Here is a 22,490-nt window from a genome sequence, read left to right on the forward strand (position 1 = left end):
TTATTTTGCAAAGTATTGACTTAATTACTTAACTGAGTAAAATGGGCTTTTTTGGGTCTTTATACTCTAGTTGACGATTAATCAATTACTTAATTGACTGATGATTAATTGATTACTAAATTAGTTGACAATTAATTGATTCATCACCGTTATTCTTGATTAACACAAGCTTCTTGTTTGATGAGCTTCACATTGCAGTTGAGAAAAGCTTGCATCCAAATATTTCTATATCTACATTAAATGGTGAAGAGCTGCCTAAAATGGTTTTAAAAAGTCTGAAAATTCACAAGTTAAAAAGGATTTTAATATGCAAGTAGCACAGGACCCCTTTGATGCCTTTTTCACTTTTCAATATATCAGTTTTATATTATAGACTCACATGTCCAGTCGGCTCTTTTTTAAAAAGGTCCCTTCTCTTTGTAGGTTTCGCGGAAACACCAACAGCAGCAGATGTTCTCATACTCAGTATTCACCCAGAGGGGACGGAGATAGGAGAGCAGAGAAAGAGATGCAAAGAGCAGACAAGGTCACAGTTCCCGTGGACTGTCTTTGAAAGCGAAGGCAAGTGTACCCTCCCCTCCTCCTCCCGTCCTTTGATGTTAAAGCAGTCTCTTTAGTACTCCAAAGACGGTATACAATAACCTCAACCCCCTCCAACCCTTCACCCAGCCCCTCTGCGCACTGTTTGTACACGCACAGGTAACCCGGAGCAACTCCAGCCAGAAATCTGAATAAAGTGTGGCAGCTCTCCAGGACCGCTGCAACACGCTGGGTGTGTTTATTTGTACATCATGCTGTGTCCGGCAGGAAAAAAATAATCGGATCTATCATTGAGGTGACAAAAGGTTGAATTGGAAGAACAGCTGCTGTTTTAGAAGCAAAGTACTGTACATAAAGTATATAATTAATAAAAACAAACCATTTTAGGAGCTTAAAGGGGTAGTATTGTAAAAATTAACTTTTTGAGCTTTCCATCATGTTATGTTATTCCCTCATCAAAACATACGTGGAGTGTTGCCTTGATTGTTTTATGCATGTTTGAGAAATTCTTTAATCTCCATGGCAACCATTCTGCTGTGCAAAACGCAAGGGTGAACCAAGCGCCGCCTTTGAGATGCAGCTCTTCCTTGTAGCTGCAGTTTTTAAACTTCCAAGCTTTCACCTCACAGAGCACCCCTCCGCCTGCAGCTCCCCTCAGCTCCTTCAGACTAGCCAGCAGCAATTAGCACCTCACCACCTCATGGAACTGCACATCTGCTGAGCTCATTATGCAAGCTACTTCTCAGTGAAGCACTGGTAAAAATGTGACAAACATTCACAAAACCTAAAAGCAGACATATAGTATGATATCTTACACTGCTACCACCGTAGCTAAGCTGTTGTATGTAATTTTTTCTAATTGTAGCCTTATGCTATGTTCTTGTTTTATTCCTGAGCCCCCCCCACCAAAAGAATGTTCTGTTCAGATTTTGTGTGGAAACACAATGAATTGCCGGAGCACCTTTCAATACTTTCAGAACGGGAGAAGCAACATTTTGACCTCATGGTTAATTGACTGCAGTACAGCCTGTGATAAAGATGGATGGACAGCATGAAACCATCTAACCTGCTGCACCTTTATTAGCTGATCTGATGAATGCAGCCTGCTTTGTCTGAGCTGTCAGCTCTAAAATGTGTGTCTGTCAACTCCTCCTACTCCAACCAGGTCCACCAGGTTCCGAAACAGCTTTTTCCCACCTGCCATCAGACTGCTGAACTCTTAACTGGACTGCACTCAAAAACTGGTCTCCACTTCATACCTTGCACATGTACATAGCTAAATAACTTCCATTTTACTGTCAGTCCTGCACTTTATATTTTATATTCATATTTATATTCATATTTTATACTGCATTTTATTTTATTCTGGAGTAACCTCACAACATTGGAACCTCAAACATTGTCCTGAGCCGTATGCAACGAAATTTCGTTCTGTATACACCCTGTGCATGCAAAATGACAATAAAGTCAGTCTAAGTCTAAGTCTCTAAGTCTACCTCTGATGGGTCACCACCCTTGATCTTTCTCAGTGTTAGACTGTGATCATGTAAATTTTATTTTATTTTTTTGCATTTTTCACCTGCAACATAACCTTTACTGTTTTCCCTTAGTCTCACCAGAAATACAAGTGTAACAGGAAGGGAGGCAATGCTGTGGCACATTATCGAGTTCCAGAGCATTGGTCATATTTACCTAAATCTCACCCTTGACTGATATTACTGCAAATACCATTACTCCAACTAATTGCTCTCTGTTGGCAGTCACACCCACAGTGTAGGTTTAAAACATTTTTAAATCATCTGAAGAGACTAAATGCAATCCTGATTCAGTAGAGATTGGATTATCAAACACTCACAAGACAGAGATAAACAAATGTAAATAGAATGATCCCAATAATATTACATACTCACACTCAAGTTTAAGTTACAGGTTCAAAAAATTGACATATTATTTGACTTCATCCCTTCAATCTAAAGTCCTTTTAATTGGATGACATCAAAAATGTCTCAGGAGACTTGACCTTTGACCAGAGAAGCACTGCTGCTCCCTTGACTGTCTGTTGTTGTGCTAAAAACAGGCTCCAACATTTTTTCAATTGTTTTGCTTCCTGTAAAACAAATTTAACTGTCATGAAGCTGAAGCGCTATTTTTAAAGTGGCAGCTGACAAACAAGGAGCTACATAGTAAATAATTGCTTTTTTCTGTTTTAATTTTTATTTAAAAAACTTTTTAAAATTTATTTCAGTTTATTTTTCAGGTAGGGTTCAGTCATCATATTGGCAGAACATCCCACTAATTTATGTCTAGTTGTAATTTATTTTTCTGCTTTCACTGTTTTATTTACTTATATATTCAATAGTGAATGTAATTTATTTCAATAATTTCTTCTACTTTCTTTATTTTGCACATATCGTGTACAATTGTGAACAGCCGAAAGTTCAGCAAACAAATCAAATGAAATCAAATCTAGTAAACTATAGAAGTTGAAAACTGGTAATTGTAAAAATGAATAAATACTTTTTTTGAACTGACCACTGCACTATGAAAATGTCCGAATTAGAGATTTGTTAAAAATAAAAAGGCCATTGGAAACTCAAAAAACAAATCAAGCAATTGTTGGATACGTTAGGAGGACACACCAAGGCATATCTGCAGATGTTGAAATGATTAGCTATAAAGTTGCAGAATTTATTGCAGTATTTGAGGTGCTAAGTACAAACATCTTTTCATTTTGATATGAAAGGAAGTAAAGGATATTAAAAAATGCTGAATTTGTTGGGGTGATGTTTGAGGACTTTACCAATTATATTGTGTCTGTGCTCAATCAGGTAAGTGTTACAAGCCACCTTAGACAAGTTTGGTGTTCATGCTCTGCTTGGCCCTTTTACTGAAACAGACCTGGCCATTTGTGTTCCCATCAAGATATTCAGGTCTGATTGTGTTCGGACTGCCCCGACTCACTCTCCATCTTTTATTTGCCTGCTGTCCCCTGCTGCAGACTCTGGTTACACTCCTCCTTCAGATGGCGTTCTGCCTGGCTGAGCTGCACTTATGGTCCACGAAGAACTCGCTCCAAGTTAAAGGTGCCACTTATCACCATGTTCAATCTTCCTACCTCCTATAAAGTCTCTCATTGTCTCTTTTCTTCTTCGACCCACTCGGTCTTGTTCTGGCGGTTCCTGTCAACACTCACTTTGTTTTGACATATTGTCTGCACTTATGTCTACTTCGGCAATCTGACACTGACTCTTGCTCTACGTAATTCACTTTCTTGTCTGATTATTGCGTTATGATTAACAGTTTTTCCCTACATAAAATTGTATTTATAATTGTAATTGGCTTGGTAAACACATTACTGATTTAATTTTTTTTACACAAACCCCTACGTTCAGTAGTATTGAGAAAAACATTAATGCACATGGGCAATTTTTTTGTTTTTCACAGAAACAAATAATGACAAATCAGGTGATAAAGTATTTACTTTGTTTTGATGGTCACCCATAAACTTTTTAAGTCATCAAACAAGATTTATTGCCCAATTATTCCAGAGAGGAAGGGAGAGCTTGTGACCACTGCTTATACTGGGATGATTGACAGCGCTAAGACCCTCCTCCCAGCTCTGATTGGTTGTGTCTGACCAAGCGGTGTAATCCTGCTGGTGACAGTAGAACCACATGGAGGAGGCGGAGGAGGTAGATTTTTCTTTTCACAGATCATCTGTCTCTCACTATACTTTAAAGATATAGTGACAGTTTTAACAAATATGTAAAAAACATTATTTTTTCTAATGAAAAGTTACATACTCCAGCTCTGAATTTGACAAAATGCAACATTTGCCGCAGAAACTCTTTAAGTATGAATAAATATTAGAAAAAATATTTTTCTAAAATGCCTTGTACTTTATTAGAAAGAAATATTATTATTATAAAAATACTTCAATAGCAGTGCTACAAAAACATCTGAAATAGCTGGCATCCTGGATCATCACTACACTTAACATAAAAACAAATCTGGAATAAAAAAAAAACTGTCTTACAGAATTTAGATTATAGATGGAAAAAAATATGAAAATTTATTCAAAATATGCTGGATGCTAGATCTTTAACAGATCAGAACAATCTGGTTTATTTTAGCTCTTTTGGAAAAAGCAGGAATCACAGTAATTATAAAACTATATATAGTATATATATACTGATTAAATTTATACAAATATATAAAATATTTTTTACATTTATTTTAGCCTGAATTTATTTTATTTACAAAACTTGATGTTGATCTCTTAAAGAGGCCACAGAAACAAAACAGGCAAAAATAATAATAAAAATAACTTGGCAAGCAAAAGATAATTGTCCTAACAAAGATGTTCGGACAGGGATATTGAGGATATTTATATTGGCTGATCAGAGCATTACAAAACAGCAAAAATTTGTTACGAAATCACAAACCAAAGGTGAGTAATGAGTTGATAAAAAAATGTTTAATTTAAAATGAACTCATGAACATCTTTCACTGGTTGCTGTTAGAGAAAAATAAAATTAACCCAGGAACTCCTCTATCTGTGATAAGCTTTATGTTTTTATTTTTTTTATGAAAGCAATAGAAAACTGCCAGTCTTCTTTTCCACCTGGCAGTTTTAGTTTGACTTTTTTGGCAGTTTTTATGCGATACTCTGCTAACCACCTATCAGTCCATCTCTTATATCAAACGGAAATTCTCTTTTTTTTCTTGATTTCACCTTGCTGCTATTTTGTCTTGTCTTTCACAGTCTGCTGAGCTGTCGGCAAAGATAGTGTCTCACAGAGGCTGTCTGTGTGGAAATATGTGTGTCTATGCACCTATGTATCTACGAAAGGCTCTATATCTTAGATGATGCTGACATGTCCCTATTTGTTTGTTTTTCCTGCTGTGTTTTGTGTGCTATCTTGGAAAATATGGAGAAAAAAAGACCTGGTCGTCAGACTGTGACTCTCACTATCTTTACTTTCCTCATGTCCACCCAAAAAACAAAAATATGGATTGAAGAAGTATCTAGTTGCTTTGCCTTAATGCTGTGTTCTTCATCCACAGCTTTGTTTTGTTGCATAGAGAGATTAAACAACAACAATTCACACATTATCCTGATTTTATACAAAGATCCAAAGATCATTTGGCTTGTAATTCTGTTAAACTCAATTTAACAGAATTACAGTACATCTCATTCACTACTATAGGAGACAGATTTAAACTGATTAAATTTATTTTATTTTCTGTACATTTAAAAATATAGAACTGGGTATTATTAGTGTTTGGTATGGTCGCTTTACTGATTAGAAAAAAGATTAGATTTTCAGTCTCTAACTGACCAATCACCAATCAGGGTCTGTCAAGTCTAAAATAGTAATATAATGAGACAGCAGAACACTGAATTACGCACTATTCATCCCTGTATACGCTCACTATTCATCACAAGAACACATCAACAGAGACCCCCAAATCTCAAAGATGCGACAGAATTTGGTGTTCCAGGAAATAACATTTCATCTCCTCATGTTTAGACCCAAATCACACCTTGTTTTCTTTTTTTATATCAACATGTGTGGCAAGAATATGAGAGCTTCCTAAAGAAATCACCAAATTACATTAAACTGATCACCATCACTTGTGCTGAAACAGAAACGGTTTACATATGTTGTTGCTTCTTGTTCCAAATCTTCCTTAAGAAACAAAAGTAACTTGTGCCAAACTCAATACAACCAAAACGTTTGACTCAAATCATAGTTTAAAAGACTTATTCCCTTACACTGACCAAATGTTATTTTTTTTAATTTGAGAAAAGTTACAAGAAAAATCTTTTTAAAAAAAAGTTCTTGCTAAGCTTTCTGGCATTTAGCAAATAGAAATATTTATGGAAATTCTAACAAAGCTAAAACAAGGAAATTTTGGTCGGATTTTGCTTCAGACAGTGAGAAAAAAATGGCTTTGCATCTTTTTACTATGTATATTTGCTTTCAGCTGTATATATATGTATCCCTGTGTGGGTGCGCGTATGTGTGTATGTGTACCATCAGCTTGTTGTATTAGCATGACCCTGCCTGAGGAGCAGCAGCAGAGGCAGCAACAGCAGTTGAGCGAGTGATAAAGAAATGATGTGTTGTGCAAATCTAAGACCGGCTGCTTATGGTTTTGGGGGGCCTGCAGAAATAACACTTTGGGAAAAAAAAAAACTCAGCTCAGCAGTTTGCCTGTGTTATGTCTTCATATCTATCAGTATGGCTGTTTGTGCTTGTTGCATGCCCTACATATGTTGACCATACGTTTCTGGAGCTGCACATCCTCTGCATCTACAGATTTGTCCCTCAGGTGGGATGGGTTAAGGCACACTCCTGTCGTTATTATTGCCTCTCTGCATGTCCCACCATTCTGTCTCTGACCCCCCGCCCCGATGCCCCACTCCCCTCTCTTTTCTACCTTCCATATTGGGTCTTATCTAAACCGCGGTGCTAGCAGACAGGACAGGCCACTAGCTGATAGTGATTGTTTATCCCACGGTGCGAAATTGCTGATCTGTCTTCTGCTTTTTCCCTGACAGCGAGATGCTCATCTCCCTTCCTTCTCCTCCTTCTCTCTCTCCCTTCAGATACAGATATTGGCACCTATCAGTACTACGATAAAGGAGAGCCAGGTAAATAGTGTTTATATTGGATGTCTGTTTGTGTTTCAGATAAGTTGCGTGTGTCTTGTTTTTGGAATGTGTGTGATTTCCCTATATATATAGAAGAGCTTTTCAGTGCCTGCTGACACACAGATTATTGGTCTAGCGTGATTTAGTCTTCCAGCCACTAACCACACATACACTTGGTACACACAAAGGCTATTAGTATGAAGGATTTACACCCTAAAACCTTATATACACATGCACATACCACACACACAGATTATGGGGTCTCTGCGGTTCTATCTTTTACACTCCCTGTGTTCCTGTTGACCCCGGGGTCCTGCCACGCAGCGATAGGAAAACTAAACTGTTGACTTTCTCCTAGATCACATAGCAAGAAGCCCCATGCAGTCCAGCCTTATTTGGCCCTGAGGCCATGAGGCTTTCCGAAGAATCAGGAAGTACTAAGATTGTTCCCTTGCAGCACTGCAGTAAAATATGGTCAATATACTTTTTTTTTTACTAAGTAAATGATGCACCAAACAAAAAGTCATATTTGTCCTTCAGTCCATATGCTGTGCCTCTGAAATTCAATAAAAGGAAGAAAACATATATATATATTTTAAGATGAAGATATTTTAGCACTTGTTGCTATATTACTGTAAATATCCCTTGAAAGGTTATTTTATTTCAGTAATTCAATGTTTTAAGAAAAGTTAGAGGCAGTATTATGTGTTTTCCAGCCACATGGTGCAATGTCATAGCATAATCACGTAGCTATGTTGACTTCAGTTGTTATAAAATGCTGTATATATCAAATGTAACTTAAAAGAAATTTTACTTCCTAATTTAGCTTCTTGAAATTAGTCCTCTGCCTCTTTAAAAGCTCCACCTTCAGGAAGTCATCACAATATCGCTCCTCTATTGACCCTTTAACTATGTTTTTACCAACATTTCTCTCAGAAGTATCTTGTACAATGAGATGTGCAGGTACACGAGGTGTTTGCTAATTGCTGCTGGCTAGTCTGAAGGAGCTGATGGGTGTTACGGGGAGAGGGCTGCTCTGTGTAAAATCTAATTAGTTCACCTTACTTAAAAACATTATACAAACTCGTTGCCTCCAAAAAATTAACTTTTTAAAACTTTAAAATGTTAGTACGTGCAAGTTTACAGAACTTGACTAACTTGATAATTTTGAGTTGCATTAACTTGTGCAATTTTAGTGAATTAATAAGTTAGCTTATTAATTCTGAGTATGGTGTAATTACTTGATCAGCAACTACGACTTAGGTTTTTTGAGCTAAAAACTAATTATATAAGGAGAAAATGCTTGATTGAAACACTTCCTGGCTCCTGTTTTTATTTATTTCTCTGCTCAAACTTCAACAGAAAATATGGAAAACAGTGACAGTTTTTTCACATTTGTAAGTAAAACAAACACAATCACATTCAAGGCTGAGTGGGGTGGTCATGACAATGAGCATGCAAATCACTCATGGTGCAGTTTCTTAAGCGCACTCTACTGCCCTGAAAGTGGCTTCAATCTTGATGAACTGACTGCATGGATGAAGCCTTGGAGTCTACGTTTTCGCCTTAAAGATCTCAAAACAAATTTTTATTTGCTAGTTCTTAATGAAGTTATGTTGTGTGATTTAAGTATTGCAAATCTAAAATAACTTGACACATGCTGTATAGCTGTACGTAAAGTAAATAGCTAAGGCAAATTTATATTGTAAGTTGTATGCAAATGAGGTATGTGGTCCAGATTTTTTTCATGGTTTTCATTCTTAAGCTGAAGTGTCACAGCTTATTATTTCCCTCTGAAATGTAGTAAGGGGAGAAGTAGAAAGTGACATGAAAAGGGAGAAAATCTCAAGTAAAGCACTTTGTACTTGGGTGCACTATGTATTGTTAAAATGCAGGTGGAAAAAAAGCACAATTATCAAATACTTACTCTTTCTAATTTAATACTTACTCTTTCTAGTAGAGTGAGTTGGTGAGACTTACTGAAAGTGTGTGTTGAAAGAAATTTGATGAAACTGACTTAAGACTACTTACTATTTTCAATCAAATACAATGTTTGCATTTACAATGAAGCTTGGAAACTGCAAAACTCCTTCGAGGAGCTTTTGTCCTGTCCTGTGCGACTTCCAGGCGTTTTGCACATCTGAATGGTTGCCAGCTTTAGTTTCTTGATAATTGTGGCTTGCTGCTATTAACGATAACAATATCCAAACTTCAGCTTCTTGGAAAGTTGGAATATGGACTACATCATTTTGAAAACCACTGACAATTTCCACAAAAACTGAAAGCCACTAAATGTCATCACTTAACAAGCTGGTCGTGTAAAAGGTGCCATATTCACACTTATTAATGGGAAACTCCAATGGAGTTTGTCTCTTTCTTTGGTTCTGTCTTCTCTTTCTTTCTTTAAATTCATTCAACTAAATGTATTTATTTATTTTGTAAAAATGTGACTAGAAAAAAAAGGTTTCTGAGATGTTAGCATCCATATTTACATTAAGTAATCATACATCAATGATTTGTTTTCTTATTTTTCCATTAAAATGAGCAAATTTCAATTAGCTATTTGATGTACTGTTAAAAAAACTATGACTTTTTCATTCATTTCTGTTTATTTTGTACAGTGCTTCCTCCATTTTTCAAGGAATAGTTAGTCTTTCAAACAGTTTCTACTCTTCTTGCGTGTTTCTTTAGTTTTTTTCTCTGCCTGTGTACAGTAAGTCCCCCTGCGTTGTCCTCTCTTTTACTATCGTCACAGGCCTCTCTCGTTCCTCTCATCTTAGAAGCTGCCTTCTCTTTTCATTCCAATCTTCAGTGGAGAGACGCTGCTTCTTCCTCCCAAATCCTTTCATTTGGAGGATTACTAAAGTGTAGCTTGATATCAGAGCAGAGGGAGGAGAGAAAGAGGGAGGGAGAAGAGGCAGAGCAGGGTAGCCAAATCCCAATCCAGAAGCATCATAACACTCATACAGCAGTGTAATGATAGCCCAGGTTAGGAGTTGGCTTCACTTTCAGCACTTTACTAAATTACAGAAAATCTGTGTGAATTTGACAGTTGACTTTAACAAATGAAAAATAAAAAATAGAAAAAGCGTTAAGCGAAATTTTCCTAAGGCATCTTTTCTATTCACTCTTGAGAACCGTTTGTTAAATGCTTTGTAGGTATTTTGGTTTAATTTAGTGTATAGGTGCTAAAAATTCTTGATTTTTGTTTTGATGTTTGTTTCCTTTTAGATCAAAGTGCTTAAGAAAGCTTTTCAAAGGAGAAATTTCTTCAATTCTTTCAATAGAAAGAATTGATTTCATAGTTTTTCTGTCATCTCTGTTTCAGCAACTGATCTAATCTTATACACGTCTAAAGCAAGGATGTCCAATGTGTGATTCGGGAGCCATTTGGGCGAACTCTGAGTGATTTTTTGTGGCCCATGACCACAATGACAGTTCATGCAGATAGACCAGGGGTCTCAAACTCCAGTCCTCGAGGGCCGTAGTCCTGCAACTTTTAGATGTGCCTCTGCTGGACCTCACCTGAATATAATAATTAGGTGATTAGCAAGGCTCTGGAGAGCCTTTTCATTCCAGTGGTTGGCACATCTAAAAACTGTAGGTCTGTGGCCCTCGAGGACTGGAGTTTGAGACCCCTGAGATAAACCCTCCTTTTATCTTCCTTGATGACATTTTCACAAATACATAAATTGCGTTAGGATCAACACAAAATGTTTCTGCCTCATTAACGAGATTTCTGAATTCATTCTAACTGTATAGTAAATAGACTCACAGAATCAACTATTTACTCAAAAGCTAACTTGATTAACATAGAAGGCGCTTCAGAAAAAGAATAACTCGTGTCCCGTTTCTGTTGTTAAGACTAAAAAAATGTTTTTGAAAAGAATCAACCCTAAAACAGGTAATCCCGTCCCATAATTACACAATTGCGCAAGACCTTACTATGACTTATAGGTTTCTTTTGTTTATTTTTGACCATTTTGTTTGTTACAAGAAAAATAAAGTATATTTAGTCTATTATTGACTAATAAGGAACAGAATATGTTTTTTGTTTTTTTTAGTATTTATTTATTTACAAGTTTTGTCACCCACAAGAGCTTTCAACTCTACTATTTTAGACCTCACAAAAAAAAGTTTGTAAATCGCTAATATAATATAATATAATATAATATAATATAATATAATATAATATAATATAATATAATATAATATAATATAATATGGGCTGCACAGTGGCGCAGTTGGTAGCACTGTTGCCTTGCAGCAAGAAGGTCCTGGGTTTGATTCCCGGCCGGGGTCTTTCTGCATGGAGTTTGCATGTTCTCCCTGTGCATGCGTGTATAACATGCATGTGTGCACAGTCCAAAAACATGACTGTCAGGTTAATTGGTCTCTCTAAATCCCCCCAGGTGTGTGTGTGCATGGTTGTTTGTCCTGTTTGTCTCTGTGTTGCCCTGCGACAGACTGGCGACCTGTCCAGGTGACCCCGCCTCTCGTCCGGAACGTAGCTGGAGATAGACACCAGCAACCCTCCCGACCCCATTAGGGACAAAGGGTGAACAGAAAATGGATGGATGGAAAATAAGATAATATAATGCTATAATAAAGCATTATAGAATTTTGACACAATGCAACAGAAATAAATGAAGGCGACATTTTTAGCAGTTTTATCTTATTTTAACATTTAGCTTCAAACTAAGAATAAAAGAGCGAATAGTTTGCAGGTCTGCCCTGCGACAGACTGGCGACCTGTCCAGGGTGAATCCCGCCTCTCGCCTGGAACGTTAGCTGGAGATAGACACCAGCAACCCTCATGACCCCACTAGGGAAAGGGTGCTAGAAAATGGATGGATGGATGGATTTATTTATCTATTTATTTATTTGCAGGTCTAAAGTTGTACTTTATCAGGTTTAACATTACTTCCACTTCCGTCCACTAGAGGGAGACACAGGCTCATTGGAGCGGCTCCGGGGGGGTCCCCAGCTGCCAGTGCCCACCACCGCCGCCCACCACCCCCACCACCCTGTTCATCCAGCCCCAGAGCAGGTGCCCATGTCTGGGCCTGTCTGGCCCTTCACCCCCTTATCTGATTAATAGTACTAATCCTGGAGGTGTTCCTGCCTGCCAGAGAGGCCGGCCACCAGGCTGGCCACTTTCATGCTCAGGGGCGGCCCGGCCACGAGGCATGGTTACGGGTTGCGCTTTGCCAGAGGTGCCCCCCCACCTCACGCCCTCCTCCCTTTTGGAACCGAGGGGGGGTGTCGGTCGAGATGCAGCTTAGCTTTCTGTGTTTTTATTTACCTACATCCAAAAAGAAAACCCAGACCCATTCATGATCTTCTTCTTTAAATGTTTGAATGACATGGCCTCTCTCTTTCTCCCCTCCAGCCAATCCCCTGGAGCATCACTACTACAATGAGAAACTCCAGTACTGTGAAGGTAAGTTCACAAAGAAGGAATTCACAAAACAATCAATTTACTCCACATATCCACTACGTTTGTGTGCGTTCGGACTTGTCGACCGTTTTCCAGAAATCGGTCACTGAACTGTCCTCCTCTCCCTCTCTCTGCTTTTCACTCAGTAGTGAAATACAAACAGCCTTATCAGAAGACAAACACTCATCCCCCTGCCCTCGTCTCACCCCCCACTACCCATCTTCCACACCCTCATTTGCATGCATCTGTTTACCTCTTCTTCTTCTTAATAGAGCACTCTCCTCCTTAATCACTTCTTTCTGTAAAGATGAAATGAGAGACTGTAAAATAAACAGATAAGAGTGTGATTGCACCACAGTGAGAGCAGTGGTGCCTCCTTTCCTCTTGAATTTTTATATATATCTATATATATAAATATATATGTGCGCGAGCAGAGGCAGATGCACAAATTCAATTAACTATTTTTCTTTTTTTTTATATGCATCTTTCTGTCTGTTTAACCTCCAGAGATGGGAGGAAGAGGGCTACAAAATTAAATGAAAGTAGGGTTTTTTTCGGTGTGGTACACACGCAGAGAAATGTGCTGCTGACTGTGAGGTTGCAGTTGGAAGATAACTCAAACACGCCACAAGTCCCCAAGAATAAATATATCCACCTCTCCACCTCTCCACAAAGATTGCTCAGTGTTTTTGGAAATTACTCTGTGCTTCCGGTTGAATATTTAGTGAAGAAAAAAAAACATATGCAGCTGGTTTTTATAGGTGCTTTTGCGACTTTACTTGGACTACAAGCTTGGCGTGAGATTGTCTTACGCTGCCAAAACACATAATCTTTTGGTCTAGTTTCTAGGGCAAACAGCTGGGTGCACTTGAAATAAGGCAAAACTAACTTAAACGTAACTTTTCAGCAAGAAATAGGAGATTATTTCAATTAAATAATTCCTTAATATTGATGGAAAACTTCTGGTTCCACTGTCAGATAATTTCACTTATAACATGAAAAAATGTTTGTCATGAGTGAAATAATCTGCCAGTGGAACCTTTTTCATTAACATTAAGTAATTGTTGACTTAAAACAAGCTTCTTTGACAAAAATTACCTGGTAAGATTTTGCGTTTTTACATTCTAGCATGAGTGTCTCTCTGTTACATCCTCAATATTGTGCTAGGAAGACTATTTCCTTTTTTTTTAATCGCACCTAAATGTTTCGGTTATCAAACCAAATTTGATATCAAACCAAGAGTATCTGAATAAATATAAAAAGCAGGAATCTTAAGGAAAAAGTTACTGAAATGAATCTATGTGAAAACGTAACCCAGTACCTGCTTGTCCCGTCCCTCAGTTTGGAATGGCTGTTGTCCCTGTAGAGGGATTTAGTTTTACGTTTCATTGCAGAATCGTTTTAATTCAGCCACTTTGGAGGGTTTTTTTTCCATATAAACGACCTGTTTAACTTTGAGTTAGACTTTAACTAGGCCACTCCAAAACTGATTTGCAGCCATATACGTAGATACAGTTTTGTTAGTGGGGTTTGGACTGTTGCATAACATAAGGGAGTCTGAGCTTTAGGTCACAAACTGTTAGCAGTAGTGAGCAGAATATATGGTTTTCCCGATTACAGGAAGCCCTATGGGTTCTGAAGCTGACGAACAGCCCCACACCATGACACTACCACAACCACATGCTACTGCTGGTAGTATTTTGTTCTTCATCTGAAAAGCTGGTAATTTCAGACTAGTTGGAAGAAAACCCGCACTTTTCTCTCATGAGTTTTTATACATATTAGTCATAGAGATCACAAAGGCTTTCTTTGGCAGTCGTTGGACGGTCTTTGTGTTTTTCTGGTCAACAGTGGTTTGGGCCTTGCTTTTCCATGTTGCCAGACAAGTTTAGGTTTTTCTTGATTCTACAGGTTTGGTAATAAATAGACCTGGATGTGACAAAAAGGTAGGCTAATTATGAATAATTTATGATTTGGCAAGGGAGACATTACAAATTCATATAGACTCAAGCTGGTTTTCCCTTTAATAAAAGAAAATAGTGTTTTGTACTTACTCAACTTATCTTTGTCTGATATGAAAATGTGAAAGATGTAAGTAGACGAATGCTTTTTAAGAACCACTGCATTTTAACATGTAATTTAACCTATTCAGTAATACCTTTAAGAAGTTTTAGAAATATTTCCGATTATATAATGCTAAAATCTCAAAATACTCCCAGTTAAAGGTTCCATAATTAAGAAAGCTCTTGTCTTAGTTTACAATGCCTGATGATAAAATTGAAAATTAACCTTGCCAGTTTTTATAATTTTGTGATCAGTCGTTTGGTAAGAATAATCTGTCTCTTGTCATTACGTTTTATGGAAACTTTAATTAATCCTAGATTGTGCTTTTCATATTTCTTCTTACATAATCACAATTTTAAGAAAATCATGGATCCTATAATAAGAAGCCTTGATTCATGTTCATTTACACTCCCCACTACGTGTATCGGCACCGATGGTAGGAGTGTCTAGAACACTTTTATTGCACTAGCGATGCTGAAAGTATAGAAAAATCTGTCATTTGAGTAGTTATAATATTTAGAAATAATTGTTTTCAACAAAAGTATCAGTAGCAAAATTATTGGCTTCCCTAAAAGTCTTGTAATGCACATCTGATTAAATCTTTTTTGTGTTTTCATGTATTACTTTTGTTAAATTGATAAGAGTTAATGTTAATTTCTAACGAGTAATCCATAACCCTGTTTTTCTTAGCCTAAAACCCTTTTTCTGTCCTACCTTCAGTAATGAACACGTGGGGTTTGCTCAACTCTAGTTTAATCGGAAACATGTCCTTCGGTCAGATAAGACTAAGGTTTAGCTTTACGGCAACAAACTCTCCAGCTGGGTCTGGCATGAGAGAAAGCATGAATATGTGGAGAAGTACCTCAGTATGGTGAAGGATCTGTGATGCTGTGGGCTATTTTGTCTTTCAAAGGCCCAGAGAACCTTGCTGGAGTGCACGGCATCGTGAACTCTTTGAAATACCAGAAAATTTCAAATGAAAACGCTGCATGTAAAATGAAAACAAGTCGGCGGCAAAACAATTATCCCTATCAGTACAGAAATGGTTGATATGGAGCAAAATCAGTCTTCTTAGTCCGAGAAGTATCTTGTATGATTATCTTAGCTAATTGCTGCTGGATAGTCTAAAGGATTTGAATGGGGAGTGACTCAAATAGTAATCAATTTGTATCTGTTCAGAAGACAAAGAAATCAGCTAAACTTCACCTTCAAACCATTTTGATGAATAAAACCAACTAAACCTTCAAACCATTTTGATGAATAAAACCAACTAAACCTTAACTATTTCTGCACTCATTGCACCTTTTTGGTCTCATTCAGACTGTAAAAACTGAGCCAGTTTATTTGGGTCTATTTTAGTTCCTTTAACACCTGCCATCTCCGCCTTCATCTTTTCATTCCACATCACCTTTATTCCACCTTTTTATGCTTAAACTGCAACCAAGTTATTAAATTCTTTCCCCACATTCCCCGGGATTCCCAGGAGTGTTGTTTTAAAGAGTATCCCTCTCTCCTCTGCGATTAAACGATCGGTCACACGATCTCTCCACTCTCCCCTCCGTAGCTCGAGGCTATTCGCGGACCCTCAAGAACAGCCGGCCAGAGAAGCTGCGCGACTCGCTGAAGGAGTTGGAGGTAACCTCACTCCACCTCTCCAATACCCCACCACCACCACCACCCCTCTCTCCAGCTTCTTCTTCCTCCTCCCCTCTGGGGATTTTTGTCGTTTTCCCTTTCCGAAACGGCTGATTGATTAACAAATAGGGGCATTCTCTGTCTGCCTTCGCTCTTCCCCCGTCGTCCTCGTTTGTTCTCGTCTCTCCTTCTCTCCTTCTCCTCTCTCATCGCCTCTCTTTCGGCCGACCTCTGTCATCGGACGGGATATTTGAGGGGATCAGGGGGCCGCGGTCTCCCTCCTCCCCTTTCTTTCCCTTCCTCCCTCCTTCTCTTCCACCTTCCTCATTCACCTCCTTCTCCTGTCTTCCCCTCTGTACTTGTGGCAGTACAGACCTAGCTTTGTTTGCTGGAACCTGTCTGTGGCTGTTATCCACACACACACGCACTCACCCTACCCAGCCACCTCCCTCCTCTTACCCGTAACCATTGTCTGAAACCAGAAACACCCAGTACACCTCCTCTCTCTCCGACCTTCTCTCCTCCCATCCAATCACCCCAGCTGGGCCTGGAATGTTGCAGGAATGACTGACCTTACACTCACACACACACGCCTACTCACACTCACCCCCACACGCCCACACACACACACATGCAAGCAAGCAGTGGTTACCTGCATCCGTTTCTCCCCTGCCCCCCCTGGACCCACCCCTCGGTTAGCAGGAACTGCTGGAGTGAGCACTTGTCGGGACAGGTATCTACTACCACAAACAGACAGTTTCCCTTTTGTTTTCAGTGTCTCTTTCAAACATTTTCCGGGGTTTTCTATAATTATTGCATTGTTGAAGCAAAGTTCTGTGCCCTCTTTGTCTTACACTTTCTCTATTATGTCCATTCAGGAGCTGCTGCAGAGCAACACCTGCGTTCACACCAGATGGAGAAGCAAGTACTGCTGCCAGGTACACACCCTTCCCAGCTCAGCACCCTCTGGGTTCAAGCAGACACACACACACACACACAAGCACCTGTTAGTGCGCATCAGTGAAAGAGCTAAACTGGACAGTAAAATCAGCTAAGAGATTATTGTAAGCACATTATGGGAAACTAATATTACAATATTCCTTTAAGTCAAAAACCTTAAAAGCAAATCTGATCTTCTCTTTTTTTATTTTAAGCTCATCATAAATGTTTAAACCACCCTGCAGAAAATATACATCTTACATAGCACATTACCTTTAACTAGAATATTCATTATGACAAGCCAAACATTTAAAAGCATTGCACCAAAATAAACTGGGATAAACGTTAACCTGTCAGCTCCATTGTGATGTATGCAGATGATGTTGAGCAATGGTGTGCTGGCGACTGTCACCCTAAAAGGACCTCAACTCGATCAAGTATGTGTAGACCGCACGTTAGTGGGTCGACTTCCTGCCAACACTGTGACTGATGGTGAGTTGTACCATGATTAAGAGTTTCTCATTTTCACTATTAAGCTGCGTATTACCATCCCAAGTCCACACAACCAAATAAAACACAGAACTCGAAGATGGAATCAAATTAAGTCTTAGATCGTGATTTTACCAGTTTTACCTATTTCTGCAGTACAGTCCATCCTTACAACTCAGTTTCCTACAAAAACTCACTTAAGGCTAATAGATAAAATGGTGGTGGACATAAACAGTAAAATGTCTTGACATACTATTACACTGAAAGCAAAAGCTTTACTTTCTCTCAGCTGCTGAGAAAATGTTGCAGAGTAAAGTGGAAACGTATTCAGAAAATCCTGCCAAGAGAAACTATTGTGGTTGTGATTCTGCTAATCTCACCTGTTCTTGTTGAAAAGTTGTTACAACATTTGATAAAAATGAAAAAAAGACAAGTCTCCAATGTTTGGCTCTGCACAATATTTTTTGACAGATTCTCCAACAACAATGAAACAAGGTTGTTGCTGTTACCCTTCAATGGACTAAAGAATGACGATGACGCTTGGCTCTTCCTATACTGCTGTACTGAATCTCAACTTAAATTATGGCTAAAATGATTCACCCAAAAATCCTGAACATACACTGCAAACACACAAAATCTTACCTAGCAAGTTTGGTCTATTTTTTAGTGCAAATTTCTTAGTTAACTTGAATTAAGACAAAACTAACTTACAAGTTACTTTTCAGCAAGTCATAGGAACTTGTTTTAAGTCAATAATTACTCAATATTGATGAAAAAGTACTTTTTTGATTGGCAAATTATTTCACATATAACAATGCATTTTCCCCATGTTTTAAGTGAAATAATTTGTCAATAGGACTCTTTCATCAATATTAAGGAAATGTTGACCTAAAATAAGCTCCTATATCTTGCTGAAAAGTTAATTATTAGTTAGTTTGTTTTATTTCAGGTCAACTAAGATATTTGCATTAGAAACTAGAGTAAAGATACTTGGTAAGATTTTGTGTTTGTGTAGTGTACAATCAGTTTAATAAATTCTCAAGCTCTCAGTTTTTAGCAATGCATTTCATGGAGAAGCAGCATTCTGTTTTTATGCTCCACTTTTCTGGAAAAATTGTAGAAATATTCTACAATTGGGACATTAAATTTGTAGGTAATGCACAGTACTTTTTATTTTTACTAATAAATTGAGTTATTATGTGTCCTTATTCGTCCGAATGCTCATATTTATTTAAACACTTTTTTGGCTTTTTTTTCTAGCAGTTTTAATTCAAACTTTTGGTGTTTAAAAATCATCATCATCCACTCAGTTTCTCTCGACCCGTCAGTGTTGACTGCTTGCCTACACCTGCGCGCCCTCTGCATGCACTTCCACGTCCACCACACACTTCCCCACACTCTGTCACGCAATCGCTCTCTCACACAGGCGGCGACTCGCACCATAACAGGTGCCACAGGTGAGCCAGGCGACTCTTGCTAGCTAATTGCGGGCAAATCCTTTTGTGCTGCGTGTGTCCAGGGGCCTTCCCTTAAGAGCATCCATCAGTGTTTTTCCCTCCATCGCGCGTTACTCCAGGGAGCGCCGTGCACCCCCCCACCTCACCTTCCCCTTGCTCTGGGCTCCCTCACTCTGCAGACCTGGCAGGAGAGAATAAGAGGCTGTGGACAACGGCCCAAATCTGCTAATTATTTCTTTCTTTCTGTATCAATTATTTGTTCATAACACCACCCTCCCCACTTCCGCCTGGGGTCTCGAGACACTTGATAAAGCCCCCACAGTGCACACATAGCACACCCGTGTAATTACATACACACACATCCTTTTTCCCTTTTGCATAGGCCAACAAACACTTACTGTATGTCCACTTGCATTTACACACCTAAAAGAAAAAGACTTGCACACACTCAGGTACACACTCGCCTCCCACTGTGCTTCATTCAAAGCCTCAGAGGGCACTAATTATTAGAGTAATGGTTGTGAGAGGGTGGGTTCCGGGGATTTTGTGTACGCGTCCGTGTGTGTGTGGGACAGGGGGGTGTGGGGGGTTGCATTCAGATTGGGGTTCTCACATCTGCCACTTGTTAAATTAGGCTGAGACAATTAAAAGCAGAGAGCCAGACCAGATCGCAACATCCAACACATTTATCATTACTGGAACTGTTTACAATATCAACTGAGTTGTGATCCCTGTAGGTGTGTACGTGTGTGTATGTGTGCATAGGCGCGTGTGTGTGTGTGTGTGTGTGTGTGTTTGGGTGGTTATACCTAGTAGAGTAGAACTTTCATTATTCAAATTAGAATTTACAATATTTTCAACTAACAAACATAAAAGAAAATATCCGTAGAGAGACAGGCACACACATCAGGTGAGTTTTGACCTGCTTGTTGGCAAAGTTCAGGATTGTAGCTGAGAGAGGAGACTTATTAAGATGGAAATCTAAAATATTTCAGTCGAGATGCACCGATCCCATCGGTCAAGATGCAGAAAAAAATTTATGTTAGTTGAGTTATTCAGAATGCAGAGTTGAGTGAATTCCTATTAGTGCTCATCTGTTTGCATTTACAATATAAAATGGTTGACGCTGTTTGGCATGGAAGTTTTTAAATAATTTAATCGGATAAAAAGAAATTTCAAAACCTAACCAGACCTTAAAATATTTTTTTAAAGGGGAAGTATTACGTATGTGTTTTCTAGGCACATAATGCCATTTAATAGCACAATTAAGTAACTTATGTTCCTTCAGTTTTTATAAAAATGCTACATATATCAAATATGACGTAAAAGCAATTTGACTACATAATTTAATGCCATGAAAATGAGTCTCTGTCTCTTTAAAAAACTCCTGATCTTTCTGAAACTTTGTTTTCAGGAAGTCATCCCAACAGCGCTCCCCTAATTACCCCAAACCAATGTTTTTACCAGTTTTGCACTGAGAAGTAGCTCGTATAATGAGCTCAGCAGGTGAGCAGTTCCACTTGATGTTTGCTAATTGCTGCTGCTGCTAGTCTGAAGGAGTGGGGGAGTTTTGGGGTAGGGCTGCTCTGTGAGGTGGAAGCTCAGAGGCTTGGAAACTGGAGTTCCGGTGAAGCTAGGTCCAACCAGGCGTTTTGCACAGCTGAATGGTTGTCATGGAGATTTAAGGGTTTCTTAAACATGCATGAAAGAATCAAGGGCAACACTGAAGGCACAGTATGTTTATGATTAGGAAATAACAACATAACATGATGTAAAGCTCAAAGAAGTTGACTTCACATAGTACTGCCCCTTTAATGTTTTGACTGAAAAAAAAACCTTGTAATTTTCTGTCATATCTGACACTGACATGATTTAGAAATTTTGCATGTATTGATTTACTTTCAATTGACTAAGCGTCACAGTTGTAGCTGAATCTGAAATTAAGCAGCACCAGGGTTTGCAATGGCAATTTATTTTCAACTTTGTAAAGCGGAAAGAGGTTGTGAGTTTTTGGATAAAGAAGAAAATCCCTTTTTCTCCAATTTGCACAGACTCAACCAAACTACAGACCGGTTTCTTTTTTTTTTTTAAAGATTGAAACAAAAAGCCAGTCTGTTTTCTTTTTCTTTTTGGAAGTCGGTTCACTGTTCTGGTTTAAACTTTACAACCTGGAGGCCGGTTTAACCCTGTTGGAACAACGAGCTCCGATTGCATCACACCGAGCGGCAGATTACGAATATTCTACCGCATCAAAGTATTACAGGTTTCCATTGGCCGACGGCTGGGCCAAGTTGAGCATATGCTCCACGATTAAGCATCCTTAAGTGATTTTTCATAGCAGGTTTCATTTCCCCATGTTTAAATGTGCTTTGCTTAAGCCCATTGGCCTCTTATGTCAACATGCTGCAGAGGAGATGGCATTAAATGGATTTAGGGGCTCTGTGTGTGTGCGGTTTTGTCTGTGTGTGCGCGATGAGATTGCTCTTTGCATCTGACTGGATGCATTTTGTGCATGTGTTGGTGTGAGTGAATGTGCATGCATAAAATATTGTTGCAGACCTCCAAGTGTAAATGCTTATGTAGCTTTCTGCCCATGTGACTACATACACACCACAACGAGCTGCTTCAGTGTGTGTGTGGGTGTGTGTGTGTGTGTGTGTGTGTGTGTGCGTGAGTCTGGGAGCTGTTCGTTGATGGGTCACGCAATTTTGGCCCCTAATGCCAAATCAGCCACCTGGTCCCCAGATTGAACCGCGGCCTGGTTTGGAAAAGAATGGGATTATGCTTAATCCCGTTTATAGACACCCACGGAGATCAATACTAAACTGCATTTAACTTGATTCATCTGTAATCTATCACAAAGACGCTTACTATTGCATTAAATGTTGTTTCTAAAAGCTAAAGCTCGTTAATGGCCGTATGTTTTTTGTAACGGTTTAGTTTTGAACCAGTTCTTTACTGTATAATCCAACTGACAGACTCTGTTGACCTGATTTAAGATGCTAGATTTTTTTTATGTTTTTTTTTGTCAAGGCGTGTTTGCTCCACTCTCTTGAAAATTAGCATATTAATTCAAAAATTTCCACACAACAGGATGATTCGAAGCGCAATCCCACCAATATCCTCCTGTTTATAAATACACACGGCACGGTTAATTGCCGGTTAGATGTTTAAATCTCGGGGTGCAGCCTCACCCGTTCAACTCAAAGCAGGATTTCTGAGAGACATGTGTAGCAACCCCCTTCTCACCCCTCCCCTCTTTTCC

The 22,490-nt window shown here is 38.7% G+C and overlaps 1 protein-coding gene across 5 annotated transcripts in view; it reads left to right on the forward strand.

The window, feature by feature from the left end:
- The window catches only part of wdpcp (WD repeat containing planar cell polarity effector), a 95,959-nt gene that overhangs the window by 20,421 nt on the left and 53,048 nt on the right, over nucleotides 1-22,490 (forward strand). For 4 of the 5 annotated variants that reach the window (XM_023327072.1, XM_023327074.1, XM_023327073.1 and 1 more), the window contains 7 exons: nucleotides 424-561; nucleotides 3,539-3,623; nucleotides 7,109-7,201; nucleotides 12,594-12,644; nucleotides 16,270-16,340; nucleotides 17,219-17,278; nucleotides 17,657-17,771. In XM_023327072.1, the coding sequence (XP_023182840.1) occupies nucleotides 3,563-3,623; nucleotides 7,109-7,201; nucleotides 12,594-12,644; nucleotides 16,270-16,340; nucleotides 17,219-17,278; nucleotides 17,657-17,771 (451 nt within the window). In that variant the 5' untranslated portion in view covers nucleotides 424-561; nucleotides 3,539-3,562. The remainder of the gene's footprint in view (nucleotides 1-423; nucleotides 562-3,538; nucleotides 3,624-7,108; nucleotides 7,202-12,593; nucleotides 12,645-16,269; nucleotides 16,341-17,218; nucleotides 17,279-17,656; nucleotides 17,772-22,490) is intronic. The other variant, XM_014471588.2, reaches the window with a different exon arrangement.

The sequence above is a fragment of the Xiphophorus maculatus genome, chromosome 22, assembly GCF_002775205.1.
Source record: "Xiphophorus maculatus strain JP 163 A chromosome 22, X_maculatus-5.0-male, whole genome shotgun sequence".
NCBI lineage: Eukaryota > Metazoa > Chordata > Actinopteri > Cyprinodontiformes > Poeciliidae > Xiphophorus > Xiphophorus maculatus.